At 43.5% G+C, this 18,731-nt stretch overlaps 1 protein-coding gene across 2 annotated transcripts in view; it reads left to right on the plus strand.

Moving 5' to 3' along the window:
- afap1 (actin filament associated protein 1) overlaps nucleotides 1-18,731 on the plus strand; it is a 218,449-nt gene that overhangs the window by 105,636 nt on the left and 94,082 nt on the right. For both annotated transcript variants that reach the window (XM_078213248.1, XM_078213258.1), the window contains exon 3: nucleotides 11,217-11,314. In XM_078213248.1, the coding sequence (XP_078069374.1) occupies nucleotides 11,217-11,314 (98 nt within the window). The remainder of the gene's footprint in view (nucleotides 1-11,216; nucleotides 11,315-18,731) is intronic.

Genomic DNA, 18,731 nt, shown 5'->3' on the forward strand with positions numbered 1-18,731 from the left:
GTCCCCCTGTCTTTCATTCAACAGTGGGCAGGGCAGAGGATGCAAAAATCTAGCAAGAGAGGGGCTCCCAGGGTAGGGTCAATTGGGGGTTCATTATCAGGCACTCAGTACCTGATTGAGGGACCTGGCATCAGGAAGGGAGAGGGGATGTTGCCCAGCTGAGTGCCAACCTTTGACCCTTTCTTCCAAGCCCCCTGTTCTCTCAAGCCAAGGCACCCTCTCAGTGGCCCCCACCCTCACTCACCTGTGACCTGGATTCCTCATTGATACAGTGCTCTGGTGGGTGTATTGCTGGCAGCTACCACTGCTCTAGGCGCAATAGAGGGCTGCTGATCTCTGATTAGCTGGCAGCCCTGGTAGGTTGGGATTTCTGTACTTGATCCTGAGAGTCATTAATATGCCGGGCCGTCCCTAAAGGAGGCGATGTGGGATTGCAACAACTCTCCAGCTGACAGGTGAGATCCTCGTCACCGGGACTAAATTCTACCAATGAACTCTCACCAAGGCTGGAGTTTGTCACACTAGCAAGCTAGAGCAGCTCAAATAAAAAACAACATTTTAAAACATTACTTTTGTTGAATCTTCTCTACACCGAGATTTCAGAATCAATTCTCTTTTTTAAAAAGAATTCGTAACTGCTGGAAACAAATAATTGATTTTCCACTTCACTGTTTGCAGGATTCCCATCATAGCTGGTTTCAGCTGTTCTTACTTTCCAGCTGTTGATATGGATTTGTTGGAAGCTGTGTTCTAATTTGCGTTAAATCTTCAACCCCATATGCTAATCAAGAAACTCCCATTGGGTGTGTTGTGCTAGCAGTTTCAAAAGAAACATTCAGAGTAAATTCAGAAGATTATTGGCACACAAATAATTAACATATTTCATGCGACATTCATAACATTTCTTTGTCTGTTATTTTAATTGAGATGTTAACTCATTCAAAGCAATGGGTTAATGGATGCATTTAAACAGCAAATGTAGAAAGGCATTCAAGTGAATTATGCATGATGATTAATATTACTCAAGGTATGTTCTAGTTTTATAAAAGAAAGAATGATTTCTAAAGAAAATCTTGCTTTGAGATAACAACTTTAATGACCACCAGACATCTCAGTACTGTACAGCCCATGAGGTACCTCTGATATGTAGGGCAGAATTTTCTGCTGTGGAGACTAAGTGCAGTAGCGGACATGAAAGGTGGCACATTTCCTGCTGGTCGATGTTGCAAGTGTCCTCGCCAGATCCGCTTTTCAGCTCATTATGTATACGTGGGTGTAAAGTAAGTCATATCTTAGAGAATATAGAATCCCTACAGTGCAGCAAGAGGCCATTTGGCCCATCGATTCTGCACTGACTCTCCAAAAGAGCATCCCACCAGGCCCTCCCCTCTGTTCTGTCTCCGAAACCCCACAAATTAACCATGATTAATCTACCTAACCTGCATATCTTTGGACTGTGGGAGGAAACCCAAGCAGACATGGGGAGAATGTGCAAACTCCACACAGACGGTCATCCAAGGCTGAAATTGAACCCGGGTCTCTGGCGCTGCGAGGCAGCAGGGCTAACCATTGTGCCACCGTGCTGTATTGTGGCTGGAATTCATCTGCCCTGCTGAGACATCATTGGATTATCTTTCTGGGCACCATGTTTAAACCACACTATTCGCATACATCATTCATTCTGCATCCTGGGACTGTTTGTGGCGAGTGATGGCCCTGAAGGGTAAAAAGCCGACTTCTCCCCAAGTCAGCGAGAATGTGCTGGAGGCATGTTGGGACATTCTTTACTCCTGTGATAGCAGAAGGAGCTTCCTCACCCTCACTGTGCTTGACATCGTCATCATTGGAGGAGATGTACAGCTTCTCCATATCTTGTTCTGTGGCAAGATATTTCCCCTTTGGAGTGTCAGGTTGTGTAAAGCGCAGCAAGCTATGATAATGCAGAAGATCCTCTGGCGAGCATACTGGAGAGTGCCGCTTGAGCTGTCCAGACATCCAGAATGCATCTTCATGATCCCAATGGTCTGCTTAATAATCGAACATGTTGCAGAATTATACCCCTCCTCTGAGGCACTTTGTGGCTGATGAACAGGCGTCAGCAACCACATCCTTTGCAGTAAACGTTGTCACCGAGGAGTCAACCCTGGATCCGCTGAGGCCCCTCAAAGATCTGTGGCACCTATAAATGACTCAAGACATAGGACTTGCAGAAGCTCCCAGGGTATCTCACCCATACCTGCATCATGTGCTTCTGGTGGTTGCAGACCAGTTGCACATTTAGAGAGTGGAATCCTTTCCTGTTGATGGATTGTACAGGCTGTTCCCATGTGTGTGCACCCTGCACCTGTGGGAATCTGGTGACTGCTGTAAATCCCAGTGCTCGGGCACTGGCTGGCTTCACCTAAGGAGAACTGGACATAATTGTGCACCTTGCTAAATAGGGTGTCCATTTCCTCTTGAATGCATTTGTGAGCAGAGAACACAGAGATCACCAGTGGAGTCCTGGGATGAGCCACTCGCAAAGACGTTCAGAGCGATGGTCATTTTTAGGGCCACTGGCAATGGATGACCTCAGTCCTTGCAGCATCAAGTCCTCCTGGAGAATGTGGCAGATGTGAGACAGCACATTCTTCAACATGTGAAGGCATCTACGGCACTGTCTCTTGCTCATCTGGAGGTATGAGAAGTGTCTTCCATACATCCTTGGTCTTGCCGGAAGCCTCTGCTCAATGGTTCTCTCAGCCCCACCTTGTGGATCTTGAGGGGACCCCACCAGCTCTTGTTCATCAGGGTGAGGCTCTTTCCTTGGCCTAGCTTGGCAGTGACAGGCCCTTCTTCTCCTCCTTCTTAGTTACCTGATTGCCAGGATGAAGGCAGTGTTGTCTGCTCCTTCCACGAGGCTTGCATTTTTGGAAACATTGATCATAAGCCTGCAATGGTCACCTTCCAGTCGCAGTGGAGCCTGTTGGTCACTTTCATCCCAGACATTATATCCTCACTGAGTCTCTTAGAGCACTTTACAGCTTTCTGTGCACTGGTAGGGCACCCACCCCTCCAACCAGCACCACCACCCCATCCCCTCCTCCATCTATACTGCACCAACCTGCCCATCAAATGTCACAGACATAAGGACAAAGAACAGTACAGCACAGGAAACAGGCCCTTCGGCCCTCCAAGCCTGTGCCGCTCCGTGGTCCAACTAGACCAATCGTTTGTATCCCTCCATTCCCAGGCTGCTCATGTGACCATCCAGGTAAGTCTTAAACGATGTCAGCGTGTCTGCCTCCACCACCCTACTTGGCAGCGCATTCCAGGCCCTCACCACCCTCTGTGTAAAAAACATCCCTCTAATATCTGAGTTATATTCATGTCAGGGCTTTAATCCATGAGTTCAGCCAGGTGAAAGAAGCCTCAGTCAGAGTACTGTCAGACTGTAATCTTTAGATTACACAACAGCTCCAATTTGCACTCATGTTGTGAGAGTTTTGTGGGGGAAGCAGCCTTCAAAAATCTTAAACTGCCAGCTGCAAGGTTTAGAGTTTTAGAGCCATAAGGCAGATGCATTTGGATACATGGCCCCTTTCCAGTTCACTCCTTCAGACACTAGAGATTTTCCACGAGACAGGCATTGGGCCAGGATTCTCCCCCAAAAATTCTAAGTTCCCAACATGCAGGAAAATGGGAGTAAATCCTGCCTTTTTTTAGCGTAATTTCCAGAATGAATCTCCGACACTCTGCGCGTTGCAGAGTGCCTCTGATAAGCAGAGGGCTGGGCCTATCCCCACCCGAGAGGCCGGCACTATAGTGCTGAGCAGGCAAATGCACATGTGCTGCCAACCTGTCAGCGCCAGGATTGGTGCATGTGCAGTGGCCCCCCCATTGTCGGCCTCCCGATCGCTAGCCTTCCCAATACCTGGTCAGCCCTGCAACCCCCATTGCTGGCCTTTTGATCCCTCTATTCCTCCAATTGGTAGCCTCCTGGAGCTCCCTGGGCCAGCCCCTATGTCCCCCCACCACCAGCCAGCTCCGATCTTCCCGACCACCGCCCCCCCCCGCCCCCCCACCAACAGTCCTGACCCCACCCCCGATCCCGGTGACTAGCCCTGACCCCCCCCCCCCCCACCCTAATGGCCAGTCCGATCGCCCTCACTCCCCCTCCACCCCGCTCCCACCGATCCTTTTGCAGTGCAGTGGGTTCCCCCCTCATTGATCACCCCAGTAGGCCCTGCCCCAGTAGGCCCCACCCCCTTGGTACTGCCCAGTGCCCAGTCGGCGGTTCCAGTTTGCCCTTTGGGTAGTGCCAGGGTGCCAGGCTGGCACTGCCAGGCTGGCAATGCCCAAAGGGCACCCTCTTACCCCCGACCTAACGGGAGGGGCCTCAATGGCCTCTGTTCATTCCAACAGGGTTGGACGCCTGTTCCCCATTTGTGGGGAGCAATCGTAAATGCCTCTCGGGGACCACTCCCGGTCGGGGGGGGAGAGACGTTAGTGGGCCCAGAGAATACCATCCTGGGCTGCTAATCATACAGAAGTGTCAATTTTCAAGACATTTCCATATAATAATCAGCTCTGCGCTGATTTCCAAAGTGGATCTGATGATGCCAAAGTCTTACCTTGGGAGACATGTGGAGGCCGTGACGTCCAGCGTGAATCCCGCAAAACATCCGCCACTGATGTCTCCCAGCTCGCTGTGCTACTCGAGCAGCTCAGCGGGCTGAGAGAATCGCCCCCAGGCTCTTTGGAAGCCAATCCTACAATGACCTCACTTAGGTTTATTTTCTTGCCAAAATGTGTAATATTAGTTAGGCCCTGAATTGTCATTTGACTGTTCCGAACATATCTGAGTCGTGCCTTCCTCTCCATATTAAAAAGTGGAAATGAGTTGGGTACTTCTTAAATTGGCCCACAAGTGCAGTAGTTGATTCCTCCCTTTTATTTACATAGCTTGTTTTTCAACTGTGTCATTGGATCAGTTTGAAAAATGATGATGCTGAGATTTTACCACCCGACCAGCTTCAAACCCTCACCATGAACATCACAATCCCTCCCATCATGCTGGAGGAACTAATTCTCCCCTCTTCCACCTGTCATGTGACGGTTTGCTCTCATCCCCATTTGTACCCCCTCCATCCAAGGATTCCCCCCACCCCCCCACCCCGTCAAACCTTTGCCTTCCAACCCCTTCCACCACAGCTGGTCTTACCTGCGCGGCCTTAGCAAGGAGTTGGAGCAGTGGTGAGAGCAGTGCACTATTTTGCAGGCGAGGGTACGTACCTAACTGAAGTGGTTTTTGCCAGTTGCGCATTTTTTCTATCCAGTTGTGAATCACGTCAGTCTAGGTGTGGCAGTTTTATCTGGAGTTGTTGGGGGGGTCATTCTGATGAGCTGCCTTCATTATTCATGATACCAAAATGCATTCAAATACATTTCCCGACATGGCACAGTGACCTCCCCAGCCCACCATGAAAGTCAGAAGTGGAAAATTGCAAACTATTTTTATGCTGGCGGGAAGCTGACTTTTGACTGTTCTCCACATTTTCCCGTCCCACTCCCAGGACACTCACTGCTGACTGTACCGCAGACATGATGGGCTAAATGGTATCCTTCTGTGCCATAACCTTTCTATGGTTTTATAGTTCTAATAGCCTAATGGATAGGGCAGCGACCTAAATGTTTTTTTTTCAGATAAATGCTGCCTGCAATTGACAATACTCATGATATTTTCATTAATATCTGGAGGAACAGGGAGCTGTTTATGATGCTTCATGTTTTTGACCATCACTGTGTGAATGAAGAAAATGTTATTTTGACAGGGCTGTGTAAGTGACACGACTCTGATCGGTGCGAATTGCACTGACCCCACAAAATAAAAGTTAATTGGGGAAAAGATTTATTTGTATGTTGTCTCTTTGAAGCAGAACCATGTCAACTACACAGATTTCCAGGGAGCAGACAGCACTGTGGACCACTATGTACAAGGTCTACTTATGTTCACCTTTGATATAATTGAAGAAACCTATGATGATAGCACCTCCCCGGCACTGCCTCTCCTAGGGAATCGACATTGCCTGCGTAATATCGCTTCAATTAGGCACAACACAAACAAATGTTTCTCCTATTGTATTTCTAAATATTTTATGACTTTAATAATAATGACCGTTGAGCTTCTCCATTCAGTTACTCAAAAACACTTCAATTCCAGTCATGAAATTGGAAACTGGTTAACATTTGTACATTAGGAAATTAATTGTAAAGATGTAATTTCCTTTTCACTAAGTAAACTAGAACAAATACTCAGCATGTGTTTTTGTAACCTGAGAGAAGCACTAATAAAACATGAAGGCACTTTTGAGCATAGCTATTGCATATTAACACTGCAAGGTCGTAACATTCCAAAGGGATTGAGTTCTAGGTGGTGCCGGGAGTGTAATATTACATGACATCAGATTATATGATGGAGCCAACCAAAATATGAATTAGAAATCCACCTTATGAACCATGCAGGACTTATAGGAATATAAGACAGTTCTAAAAAATATTCAGAACAGTTCAAAATATGGAAGAAATTGGAACTGGGACAGGAACAAGATCATTTAGGGATGAGGTGAAAAGCAACCATCAACTAGTTGTGAACTCCACAAGAAGGAAAACAAACCTGCGTTCCACAAAGGTTAAAGCAACCTTACCTAATTAAGCATCATTTGACAAAAGTAAGTGTAAACTAGTGCAACCAGCAATAGTTGAAGTATGGAAAATATTCTGTATCGATGCACAAAATAATGCACATGTTCCACAGGTTGAAGAACAAACCATAGGCAAGAACTGACATTCATTGCTCTGTTTTGTGGGCGTTTGTCTTGTTCCCAGATGCTAAGCCTTGGAATTTTATCCCTAAAACCTTCTGCCTCTCAATCCTCCTTTAAACTTAGGTCTTGAACAAGGTTTTGGTCTCTTGCCTTAATATCTTGTGTGGCTCAGTATCAAATTTTGTTTGATAACGCTTCTATGAAATCAGGATACTTTATTACATTGAAGAAGCTATAAAAAATAGAGTTGCTATTGTAACTTCTGCACTTTGTTGTGCAATCATAATTTGAAATCTGGGATGCTCTCATAAAATCAAGTATTTGCCACTAGTATCAAATCTTTGCACTTTTCAGAAATTTTGCAGTTTTGTGTGGTCATGCATGATCCCAAGATGCAAACCTTTACTTATGGTCCAACTGGAAAGCAACATCACCTCAACATTACTTGGACTATTAGTCCAGTTCTATTATGATAACAGATTTAGATTTCACAGTCAGACTAGATTGAATCACCTTTTAAAGTATAGATTAGAACAAATTTAAATCATAAATATATTTCTGAATATAAACCCCTATATGATTTGTGTTTATTACACACTTAAAAATCAATGCCATAGTTATTGAAAGTATTTCAAATCATTAGTGAGCTTATTGGCCGGTGCAAACAGCCGGATGTATCAAAATGTGCAGTGTATAATTATGTATGATATAATTTCCTGATTATGTGTATGAAGCTAATTCAATCACTTTTTTTCTATCTTAATAGAATCTGCAATCAAGTTCTCAAACTGGTTTCAGGTGATATCAGTATCTTTGTTGAATTGATGTTATTAGCAAGGCTCCAGATTTGTGCATCATTATCACATATTCTCTCTAGCCTTCTGAGGATTATTATCTGAAAATAATATCACAGACTATGCAGAAATTCCTGTTTCTCAGGCATCAAATGACACCGTTTAATGTTGTGAGACTGACAATTTGCCTGCAAGTACAATGTCGCTGCTAAATAGTAATGTTGGTAAGAACTGGCACCATGCTAACTCTTACATCAAACATTGTTTGAAACTATCACTTGACTTTACATCAAACAGTTGAGAGAATTAATCTATTAAGTGAATTCAAATGTTAGACTTTCTCAGAAGTCTTTCATTTTTGTGAATGATAGGAATTCTGTGGATCTGTAAAGCAACTATAATGAGGTTTATTAAAAAAATCACAGTAGGATAGTAATCTGTCCTGGATCAAAGACTGGTGTACACAATATTAATGTTCCTTCTTTGATGTTCTGTAAGGTGGTCTTAAGTTGCTGGGGTCCTTTTTTGGATTAGTTTGACCTAAACGTGGCCTGGAATATGTGGGAGATGACCTGTTGTTATTATTGTCACAGATACATTTATTTCTCTCTTAAAATCCGGTTGTTAATATGTGGTCTTCCCAGTTGATGTTATTCTGTTGTCACAATTATGAAGTGAATCTGTGCAAGCATGTAGTATATTAGCAACTCCAGGGTTTTAGAAGTGTATCTATGATCATGAGGACCCATAAAACTTTGCTCCTGGTCACTACACACTATCTTACAGACTGTGTAGACATGCTGTGAATATGTGATGGCCTTGAATATTTTTCTATTCTTCCAATGCCTGTGCAATTTATTTGTTATTCAAGCCCTTGGTAGCTAATGCTGGTTCTCTAATCAGATAATATAAATGGCCTGATCTGACTATTTAATAAGAATTGTTCAGTGAGCAATGAGAAGTCCTTAGGTAATTATAAACTGTAATGTCCTAACTATGTTAGGGGTTGTGGGTTTCAACAGAAAAAGAAAGACTTGGTTTGCACACATAGGTCCAAACAATGGGTTTTATTGAAGAGCTGCTCTCTGCACAGAATACAATACTGAGAATAAAACAGCAGCCTGAACACACACCCTAATGATCTCATCTTCAAATCATTTGATCAGCTCTTAAAGCAACCTGCACCCTTTTAAATATATAACATAAACAAAAAAAATTTGTGAAAAAGTCTGCGCTGCCAAAGGTGACTTTTCACAGTGATGTCTTACTCAGTGAGGGAAATTCAATCTTCTCAGTCATGTATTTCAATGCATCTTATGTTATCAGTTCCTGAATAATTTGTTAATTCTCTGTTTTTTCTGTGGAAGGTAACGTAATTCTCAAAATTGAATCATGTAGAAAAATATGTTTGGTCATCCATCTTTGCCAACTAAAAGATGCACTTCTTTGAGATAATGGGTAAAAGGTGAACCATGCTGCACACAATTGTTAAGTGTAAAATTGGCACAAGAGCCAATTTTGGATCTTGTGTTTAAAGGATCCTGGGTGATGTTCAACCTAATATTGGCACACCGTAATTTTCAGGTGGAGACCAGGAATTAGGACTCTTAAAAATATAAATAAGTGGCTTAATGCCTGTTTTAAGCGCCTTTCTAGAAATTGGGATGCGATGAGGGTGAAACAAAGTCACTTTTTTGGAGCCAGGAGGAGCAACTTGGCATCTCTTGATTCCGCAGTATCCTGATTAACTCTTCACCAAGCCTCCGAGAACCTATCCATGAGTGGCTCTCAGCAAGGCAACAACCTGACCTTCATTTTTTTAATATAGCCTGTGGAGGTGAGAGATAGTTCGCCAAATAATGTTTAAAATCTCAAAGCCCAATTTCAGACTGGCCTCAGGTTTCCAGGATGAACTGTTCATTTTTGGCCCAAAATGTCTACAAGTATTTCCACCCCAATACTGGTCAAGTTATTCAAATTTTAGTTGAGGAACATTTTGGATTCAGGTTGATATATTGTGCCAGTCTTCACGTCTCATAAGATGATGGTTTGTGCAGTCGTGGCCAACTCTATGTTAATCATCGCCTGTTGTGGCTCAGGAGCCCCACTCTGGCAAGTCAGTCTTTGCCACATTTGCTGCAAAGTGGACAGAGAAGGTGCACATTTTGCTGGCCTCTGTTTTCTCTGGGCCCTTATCTCAGCCAGCTGACTTTTCCTCTTCCTGCTTGTCTCTTACTGCCCTTCCAGAAGCCACAGCCATCAGTGACTATCTCCCAATTATCAGCGTCAATGTCCGCCATCTTTATATCTTGTTTGCAGATGACCTTGTAGCAGAGGTATGCATACTCAGGAGGATGTGACCCAGTGGTTAGTTTGTGGTACAGGTGGACGTTGGGTATTCAGCCATCATCTATCCAATGAATGTGGCTAAAACAACGCAGATGCCATTGGCTTAGCAGTGAGTGTATGCTGATGGAATTAGCATACTCCAGGACCTCTGAGTTGGTGACCTTGTCCAGCCAAGAGATGCCGAGGATATGTCTGAGACAGCGAAGGTGAAAACCGCTCAGCCTTTTCTCCTGCCTAATGCTATGGAGGAGGGGACTGAGGTCACACACCTGGTAGACTCACAATTTGATGTTTTTAGTTTGGTTACTGTTGTTCCACAATCCCTTACACAGCTTTGACAAAAGCTACAGCATGTGTTGATTTCAGTATCAAGTCACAGATTGCTGATGATTGTGGAGGCAAGATATGTGAAGCTATCAACAACTTGCATTGCCACATTGTCAATTCTAATAGATAATGGTATGGCAACTTCCTGGACCATGACGTCCTAATCCTTGGTTGCAACTTGCCACAAAGATGATATATGGGCACATCAGTCTGACTTTGGGCTCCACTATAGATTTTCTATCAGGGTTAACTCTTTTAGCCTTCAATTCTACTAAGGTATTCATAAGGCAAAATGCCATAAGCTGGACGTTTGGCTCATAAGTGCCAGGGCATGTCCTCTCATGAGTGCCAGTGGGCTCGCACAGTGCATGCCAGTGAGCCAAACCTCCTCCAGTTGTATTGTACTCTAAGCAGTAGATGTGTTGATGCTGACTGGGCCCTTGCAATTTTCTGACCTGTAAACAACATCATTGTCATTTTGTACATGGTTTGTTTCCCTGCTGGACTGCTTTTCACCTCATTGATGTCTCTCTCTATCAGATTACTTGTCTGCCAATCAATCAGCAGTTTAAGTATTTCTAAGTGGATGCCTTAAGTTTGTTACTGCTATCTCAGATGAAAATATCTAAATATTCTTGTGAATATGTTTCTTTGGAGAGTTATTGAACTTAATCCTTGTGTTATCCTTAAAAGTGATACTGGACTACAGGAAATATTTGAAAATAGACATTTTGTTCAGGATCTTTAGTAGGTAATCATTTAGCAGAGCTGCTACAAGTTAATGCTACACCAACTTTATCATAAGATTGTTATAGCTGAAGTACAGTTGACGATTATTTTGATATTGTTTAACATTCTTGTCGAATATGGATTGATAGAATTAATTTAAATTTGTAGACATGTTGCATTCTTTCCTGTTAATTTGCTTGTTTTACTCCAGATTGTCAAATGAAAAACTCTACACAGAAGCATGACTTACCCTGCAGTATTCCTGCTCCACCTCAGATCCCTCTACCTGAGATCCCTCATCCGTGGCATGTGAGTAGTTCCTCATTCATACAATGAACATAGCTAAAACCAATTTGAACAAAGTGGAGCTTGGTCCAACTGCTTATCTAAAGAGCAAATCCTAACTATAAATGAACGATTATTGACCTTTTAATACACATTTGTATTTTTATTGCATATTAATTCCTAGACTGCTGCTAGATCCAGGAAAATGCTACTCTCCATTTTTCTTTTACTGCTGGCAGATAACTATTCACCACATGATGGTGCAGGAAACACAAACCAGAAGCAGCGAGCATTTGAGCACTCAATTGCACATGCCAATGTATTTAGTGTGATGTGAAGGGACTTTCAGTCCTGTTTCAGATAGTAAAGTTTGAACATCATGGGGTGATTCTTGCATGTTGTACTCCCAATAGGCATCATCATCCACTTGGAGCATATTGAAAGTAAGGGAGGACACTGTATACATATCTGGTGACAAATGTTTGAAGGAGTTTCTGTTTGTGTTGGATAGTGAGAAATCTGAGATAAAAGCACTATATGAATTATTTTGAGTGCTTGCTATTGATGATGAGGGAGAACTCCTGGGCCATCACTGCCTATACTTATAATCAATTTCATCAAGGCCCTTGAAAAGCTAAACATAAGCATGCTTGAAGTCTCTGAATAGTGCTAAGTTGTTTAATATGGATATCAAGAAAGAGTGATTTATTTGCCAATGAAGTAGTTGAAAATGGAAGGGGTGGCAATTCACGCACTATCTGCTTACAAAGAATTTATTACGATCTTATATTGTAGAGTTCCTTTTGGCTCAGGCCTGTGGTTGCAGGAAACAAAGTAAAGTGACAATTTTGACTAGTAAGAAGGATACTTTTTAGAAATGTTGCAATTTCAATTTTTCCAGTTTAGATAACAGAAAAGAAGGACATATTAACAGGCTAGTGCCCAGGAAAATATATTTATCTTTTAACTTTATCTTCTTGGACTTTAATACCAATGAAAGCAATCTACTAAAATCCAACAATTTCTATTGTTTCTATTGTATTGATAAATGTTAGATACCACAGTAATTTAATTTCCTCCTGTATATAATTATTATAACAACAGCGACTTGCATTTATATCGAACCTTTAATGTAATAAAATGTTCCAAGGTACTTCATGGCAATGTTATTAGACAAAAGTTGATACCAAGCCACTTAAAGAGATATAAGGACCAACAGCTAAAAGTTTGGTCAAAGAGGTAAGCTTTTTCTAATAAATGCATAGGTTTAAATGTATAGTTTGTCAAAGTGTTTCTTCCCCTCCTAACAGATTTTAAAGTTTATTTATTAGTATCACAAGTAGGCTTACCTTAACACTGCAATGAAGTTACTGTGAAAGTCCCCTAGTTGCCACACTCTGGCACCTGTTTGGGTACACTGAGGGAGAATTTAGCATGGCCAATGGACTTAGCTAGCATGTCAGAGTGATCAGGAGTAATTGATGAACTATCTTCAGAATAACATTGTGGTAAAAGGATAGGTTACCCTGAGGTACAGTGCATCCCATTTATTACATATGGGGCTGGATTTTACAGCATTCCCCCACCTCCTGCTCAGCATGCTTTAGGCAGAGAGACTGATAAAATATGAGGGCAGGCAAGATCACCACCTTCCCTCCTACTTACCCACGACCCAGTCCCCATAATATGGAGAGGGATTGGCATGCATTGAAATCAGTAGCCCACCTGACATTTTTAAATAAATAATTAATGGACAGTTGAGCTTGTTACCAAGTTAGCTGACCCATGTTTCACGTTGTCCAAGACATAAAGTGATTGGCTTGGGCAAGTAGGCAGGAGAGAGGAGCCCACTTTTGAAAAACAGCTTTGTAAAAACGAGAAGGAAGGAATGTACAGCATTCGAGGGGGCGTCCTCTATGCATCGTCTTTTCCGCAACGTGTGAAACTGACGAGTGGAGCAGATGCTGAGTTGCCATTTGGGATTCTGATGTGGCCTCTGTGGCCACCAGTGAAAAGTAATTCAATGTTTTTCACAAACCTTCCAAAGTCATTACGATCAACATCACACACACACACCTGGGATTTCTTTTTAGGCTGCTAAAAAGAATACTACCCCTGATCAAAAGTTGGCACTGCTTAAATGAGTGAAAGGGAGAGTTATAATCAACAGTGTAAAATACCACTAGATAAACTAACTTCTGAATTCCAGCAGTCATCCCCTGTCCTTAACTCACAGGAAAGTATAGCCGCTATGTTAAACACATTTTGTAAATTTTTACTCATCTGACATTGATATATTTTTTTGGTACGAAGAATTCTGCAATTCTGTGATGACTAAATTCTGACTTACCAGTTTAAAATTAGATTTTTTTTATTGACCTAATATCAAAAATATGTTCCATTTTCCATGAAATGAACCTGTGAGGACAGTTTGCCTAGTTTTCCATTGGATGCACTGGAGGTAATTTAAACTTTTGGAGTAAAATGTAATGCCCTCCCCTGTGGTGAGTTTTTATTTAATTTATTAGAGTCACAAGTAGGCTTACATTAACATTGCAATGAAGTTACTGTGAAAACCCCCTAGTCGCCACACTCCAGCGACTGTTCAGTAAACTGAGGGAGAATTTAGCATGGCCAATTCATCTAACCGGCACGTCTTTCAGACAGTGGGAGGAAACCGGAGCACCCGGAGGAAACCCACGCAACACGGGGAGAACATGCAGACTCCGCACAGACAGTGACCCAAGCCGGGAATTGAACCCGGGTCTCTGGCGCTGTGAGGCAGCAGTGGTAACCACTGTGCCACTGTATGGTGGTCAGGGGAGCATTTTGTCATTCTGGAGAGTGCTCGTGCAGACCCCGCCTCCTTCCTGCCTCCACCCCAATTCAGTCTGTGGTGGGGACAACCATGAGCAACTAATAGACACTTAAGGGCTTTATTCAACCTCCATTGGTATTAATCCAGTGGCAGGCGAGGAGCTCACCATATGGGGAGCAGACAAATAAGCCTGTGCCAGGTTTCTTCTGGGCTCCCAGGGGCTCTCCCATTCAAAGGCACTGAATGCTTGATCGAAGGACCAGCATTTGGAATTTGGGGGTGAGGGGGGATGCTGTGAGCCACCTCATAGAGTCATAGAGGTTTACAGCATGGAAACAGGCTCTTCGGCCCAACTTGTCCAAGCCGCTCTTTTTTTAACCACTAAGCTAGTCCCAATTGCCCGTGTTTGGCCCATATCCCTCTATACCCATCTTACCCATGTAACTGTCTAAATGCTTTTTGAAAGACAAAATTGTACCCACCTCTACTACTGCCTCTGGCAGCTCATTCCAGCCACTCACCACCCTCTGTGAAAAAATTCCTCCTCTGGACCCTTTTGTATCTCTCCCCTCTCACCTTAAACCTATGCCCTCTAGTTTTAGTCTCCCCTACCTTTGGGAAAAGATGTTGACTGTCTACCTTATCTATGCCCCTCATTAGTTTATAAGATTACCCCTAAGCCTTCTACGGTCCAGGGAAAACAGTCCCAGTTCGTCCAGCCTCTCCCTATAACTTGAAACATCAAGTCCTGGTAGCTTCCTAGTAAATCTTTTCCGCACTCTTTCTAGTTTAATAATATCCTTTCTATAATAGGGTGACCAGAACTGTACACAGTATTCCAAGTGTGGCCTTACCAATGTCTTGTACAACTTCAACAAGACGTCCCAACTCCAGTATTCAATGTTCTGACCAATGAAACCAAGCACGCTGAATGTCTTCTTCACCACCTTGTCTACCTGTGACTCCACTTTCAAGGAACTATGAACCTGAACCCCTAGATCTCTTTGTTCTATAACTCTCCCCAGTGCTCTACCATTAACTAAGTAAGTCCTGCCCTGGTTTGATCTACCAAAATGCATCACCTCACATCTGCCATTCATCAGCCCAATTGATCAAGATCCCGTTGCAATCCTAGATAAGCTTCTTCATTGTCCACTGTGCCACCAATCTTGGTGTTATCTGCAAACATACTAACCATGCCTCCTAAATTTTCATCCAAATCATTAATATAAATGACAAATAACAGTGCACCCAGTACTGATCCCTGAGACAAACCGCTGGTCACAGGCCTCCAGTCTTCTGTCCTCAAGCCTATTTTGTATCCAATTGATTTACCTCACCTTGGGTCCTGTGAGATTTAACCACATCCCTTCCTGCCCCATCTCCTTCCCTCACAATTCTCACCCAGCAATTCTGCCGTCATCACTCACCTGTGGCCTAGGAATCAGCAACACCATTGAGCCTCTAGTGGGTGTTGTATTGACAACAGCCATTACCTTCCTGGTTCATTCAATAGAGCTGCTGGTCTCGGATTGGCTGGCAGCTCTCTGCAGATGGGACTCACCCATCCCCCCACCCCACCTTCCCAGGTCCTTGATCCCAGGGAAAACTCGCTGCTGTCCAGTTAAATGCCTGAGTGGCAGGGGGTCTCCTGATAGCTCTTCACTGATGGGCAAGACCTCTATCGCCTCCATGAAGTATCATCCTTGCTGTGGGCAGATAACAGGTGGTTGTGGATCAGCTATCAGTTGGACACTCAACCAGATTTTTTTATTTCAGTGGATTGAAAGATTAGGTAGTTCCTATAACCAGTGGCTAATTCAATACCACCAAAGAATTGCCCTTGCCAAAATGAAAACTACCCCAGAATATCCGCCAAGCCCTGCTCAGGCCAAACTATTCCCCCACTCACTTTCCTTAGCCACTTATGCCCCATTTAGCAACTCTGGCAGTTCCATGCCCAGTGTACAGAAGTAATGAACTCTGTAGTAACAATAAGATATGTTAAAAAGCTTTAAAAACATGTTTCATTGATAACTTTCCACTTTCTTAAAAAAACTCCTTTTTACTAGAGGCTATGTGTCAAGTATCTACCGATTCTAAAGTATCAATAGCAGACACTGAAAACACTTGAAGCCTCTTTATCTTGTGTAAATGAACATGGTGACAGCATAGATCAGAGAGTCAAAGCTATCAATTGTGCAATGTTTTCCCTGGGACTCGGGTATTTTATTACTGTATTGGATGGCAGGCCTCTCAGCCAAGAATACATAATGAGGCTCCACTAAGAACCCAGAAATCCATTAGAATGTTGATATGAGGGGCCACAGGGGTAAATGAGGTGACATACCTTGGCATGGAGGCTCCTAGGGAGCTATAAGCTGTTTAAGAGACATATCTTAGAATGGGGGCATTAGGGGCTACAGGGGTGGGTGGTTGGCATGCCTTGGCATAGGAGGCACGAGGAGGAGCTTTTTAACTTATCTTTTCAAAGGTTTCCTCACACAGACTGTAGTTCACAACACCTCTGAGTTGCTGTGAACCAAGTCTCTGGGAAGCTGGCCCAACTCCACAAAAATTGCAAAGGAACAGGACATGTCTATTCCTGCAATGGAACCTATCAGGTCAGGAATTCAGGGTGCTGGCTTGTGGCCGAAATGGCTTGCAGCCTTAAAAGGCATTCCAGAAAATCAGAAACCTCAGGAATGGGGTGGGTAATCTTGGAATCGGGACCTGCCCACCATTCTTAAAGGGTTCCCAAGTTATCCTGACTCAACAAAAACTAGCCCAAATAGACTCTAAAGAGAGTTTAGATAAGTTAATTTAGTGAGAGAAAGATTGCCAGACGGGAGTATAATGTGGGGAAACGTGAACTCGTTCACTTTGACAGGAAGAACAGAAAAGCACAATGTGATTTAAATGGAGAAAGATTGCAAAACAGTACAGTACGGAAGAGTTTGGGTGTCCTGGTACATGAATCACAAAAAGTTAGATACAGCAAATGGAATGTTTTTATTTCTCGCAAGAGGAATGGAATATAAAAGCTTTGCTACAATTATGCAGAGCATTGGTGAGAGTACTGTTGTACAGTTTTGGTCTCCTTATTTAACAAAGGACATAATTGCATGAGAAACAGTTCAGAGAAGGTTCAGTTGAATGATTTCTGGGAATAAGGGGATATCTTATGAAGACAGGAAAGAACAGGTTGAGCCTGTAGCCATTGGAATTAGGAAGAATGAAAGATTATCTTTTTGAAACATATAGGGGGGATTCACGGACCTTATCAGGAGGATGAGCAGCAGGAACTCCGATACCCCTCTGAATGGGGTGTCGGCCAAAAATTCAATTAGCGTGTTTGATGGCCCATTCACTAGCCCCCTGATGACTAAATTAGTTTGCATTTGATGTGGGCAAAATTGCTGGCAAGATCTCATTTTCCAGTTTTCACTGCCCCTTGCCCAGAAAGGTCGGGAACCTCATTTCAATACACTATAACATAACTAACGGACTTCCCATAGTTTGTTCCCCACAATAGAAACACCCCACTCATGGTGCCAAGCTTTAACTGCTTTTGAAAAAAACATGAACTAGTGAAACAAACCTGCTGGCGGTGCACAAGTAAGTAGAGACCCGAGGGAGAGCGAGACATGGTTGGGGAGTACCCTGGCATTGCCCCTTGGCATCCTGGCACTGCCCCCAGGGGGAAGTGCCAGGTGGCAGGCCAGGGCAAAGTGCTGGGGGAGTGTCAGGTATCAGTGCCAGGGTGCCATTGGGTAGTGTCAAGGCAACTGCGCTGGATGCTGCATTGGGGGGTGTTCTCCATATCCATGGGGAGGCTGCCTATGTGCATGTGGGGTGGGTGTGGTTCCCTCTATTTGTGGGGGGCTGCCCTTTTGTGTGTGTGTGAAAGGGGGGGTGGGGGTTGAGTTCCCAGCATCCATGGTGGGGTGGGTTGCCCTTATGTGTGGGGTGGGGGTGGGGAGAAATGTTCCCATATCTGTGGGAGGTGGTGTGTTGGCTGTCCATGTGTGTGGTATTTCTTTTAGCGTAGACCAGGGTGCCCTTTAAAAATGGGGCCCTGATCCCTGTAGAGCCTGCCCCCGGAATTCACCCAGGGTCCCAACACCAGAATTAATATCAGCCCAGGGAATCAGCCTTTTGATACATCTCTACTCTGTCTTCAGCATTTGAACATCTTTCTTTTAGAGACCTGAACTAGATGCAGTGTTCGAGGTCTGACTAGAACCCTATAAAGTTTGATTATTATCTCTCCTGACTATATCCTGCTGTTTCAGCTATGTGGTTAGCATCCTACCAGCTTTGTTAAATATATGCTATTTCAACTGCAGTTGTGAAGATATGTGTCTATTCTTTTCCTCTATTCTTTACAGTTTGTTTGCATTAAGATTTGTCTGCACATTTCTGGCCATTTACACATCCTGTCCAACTCTTTCAGTAGTTTCTGAACTGTCTCTTTTGATCTCGGTGCCTTGCTTAACTTGTTAGTATTTGCATATTTGCTCACTTTGTATCACTTTTCAGAACTCAAGTCATTCATTTAAGTTGTAAGTAGCAATTCCGGTCTCAGTACGAAGCCCTGAGATACCCTAATCCCATTTACCT

The sequence above is a fragment of the Mustelus asterias genome, chromosome 1 (genome assembly GCF_964213995.1).
Source record: "Mustelus asterias chromosome 1, sMusAst1.hap1.1, whole genome shotgun sequence".
Lineage (NCBI taxonomy): Eukaryota > Metazoa > Chordata > Chondrichthyes > Carcharhiniformes > Triakidae > Mustelus > Mustelus asterias.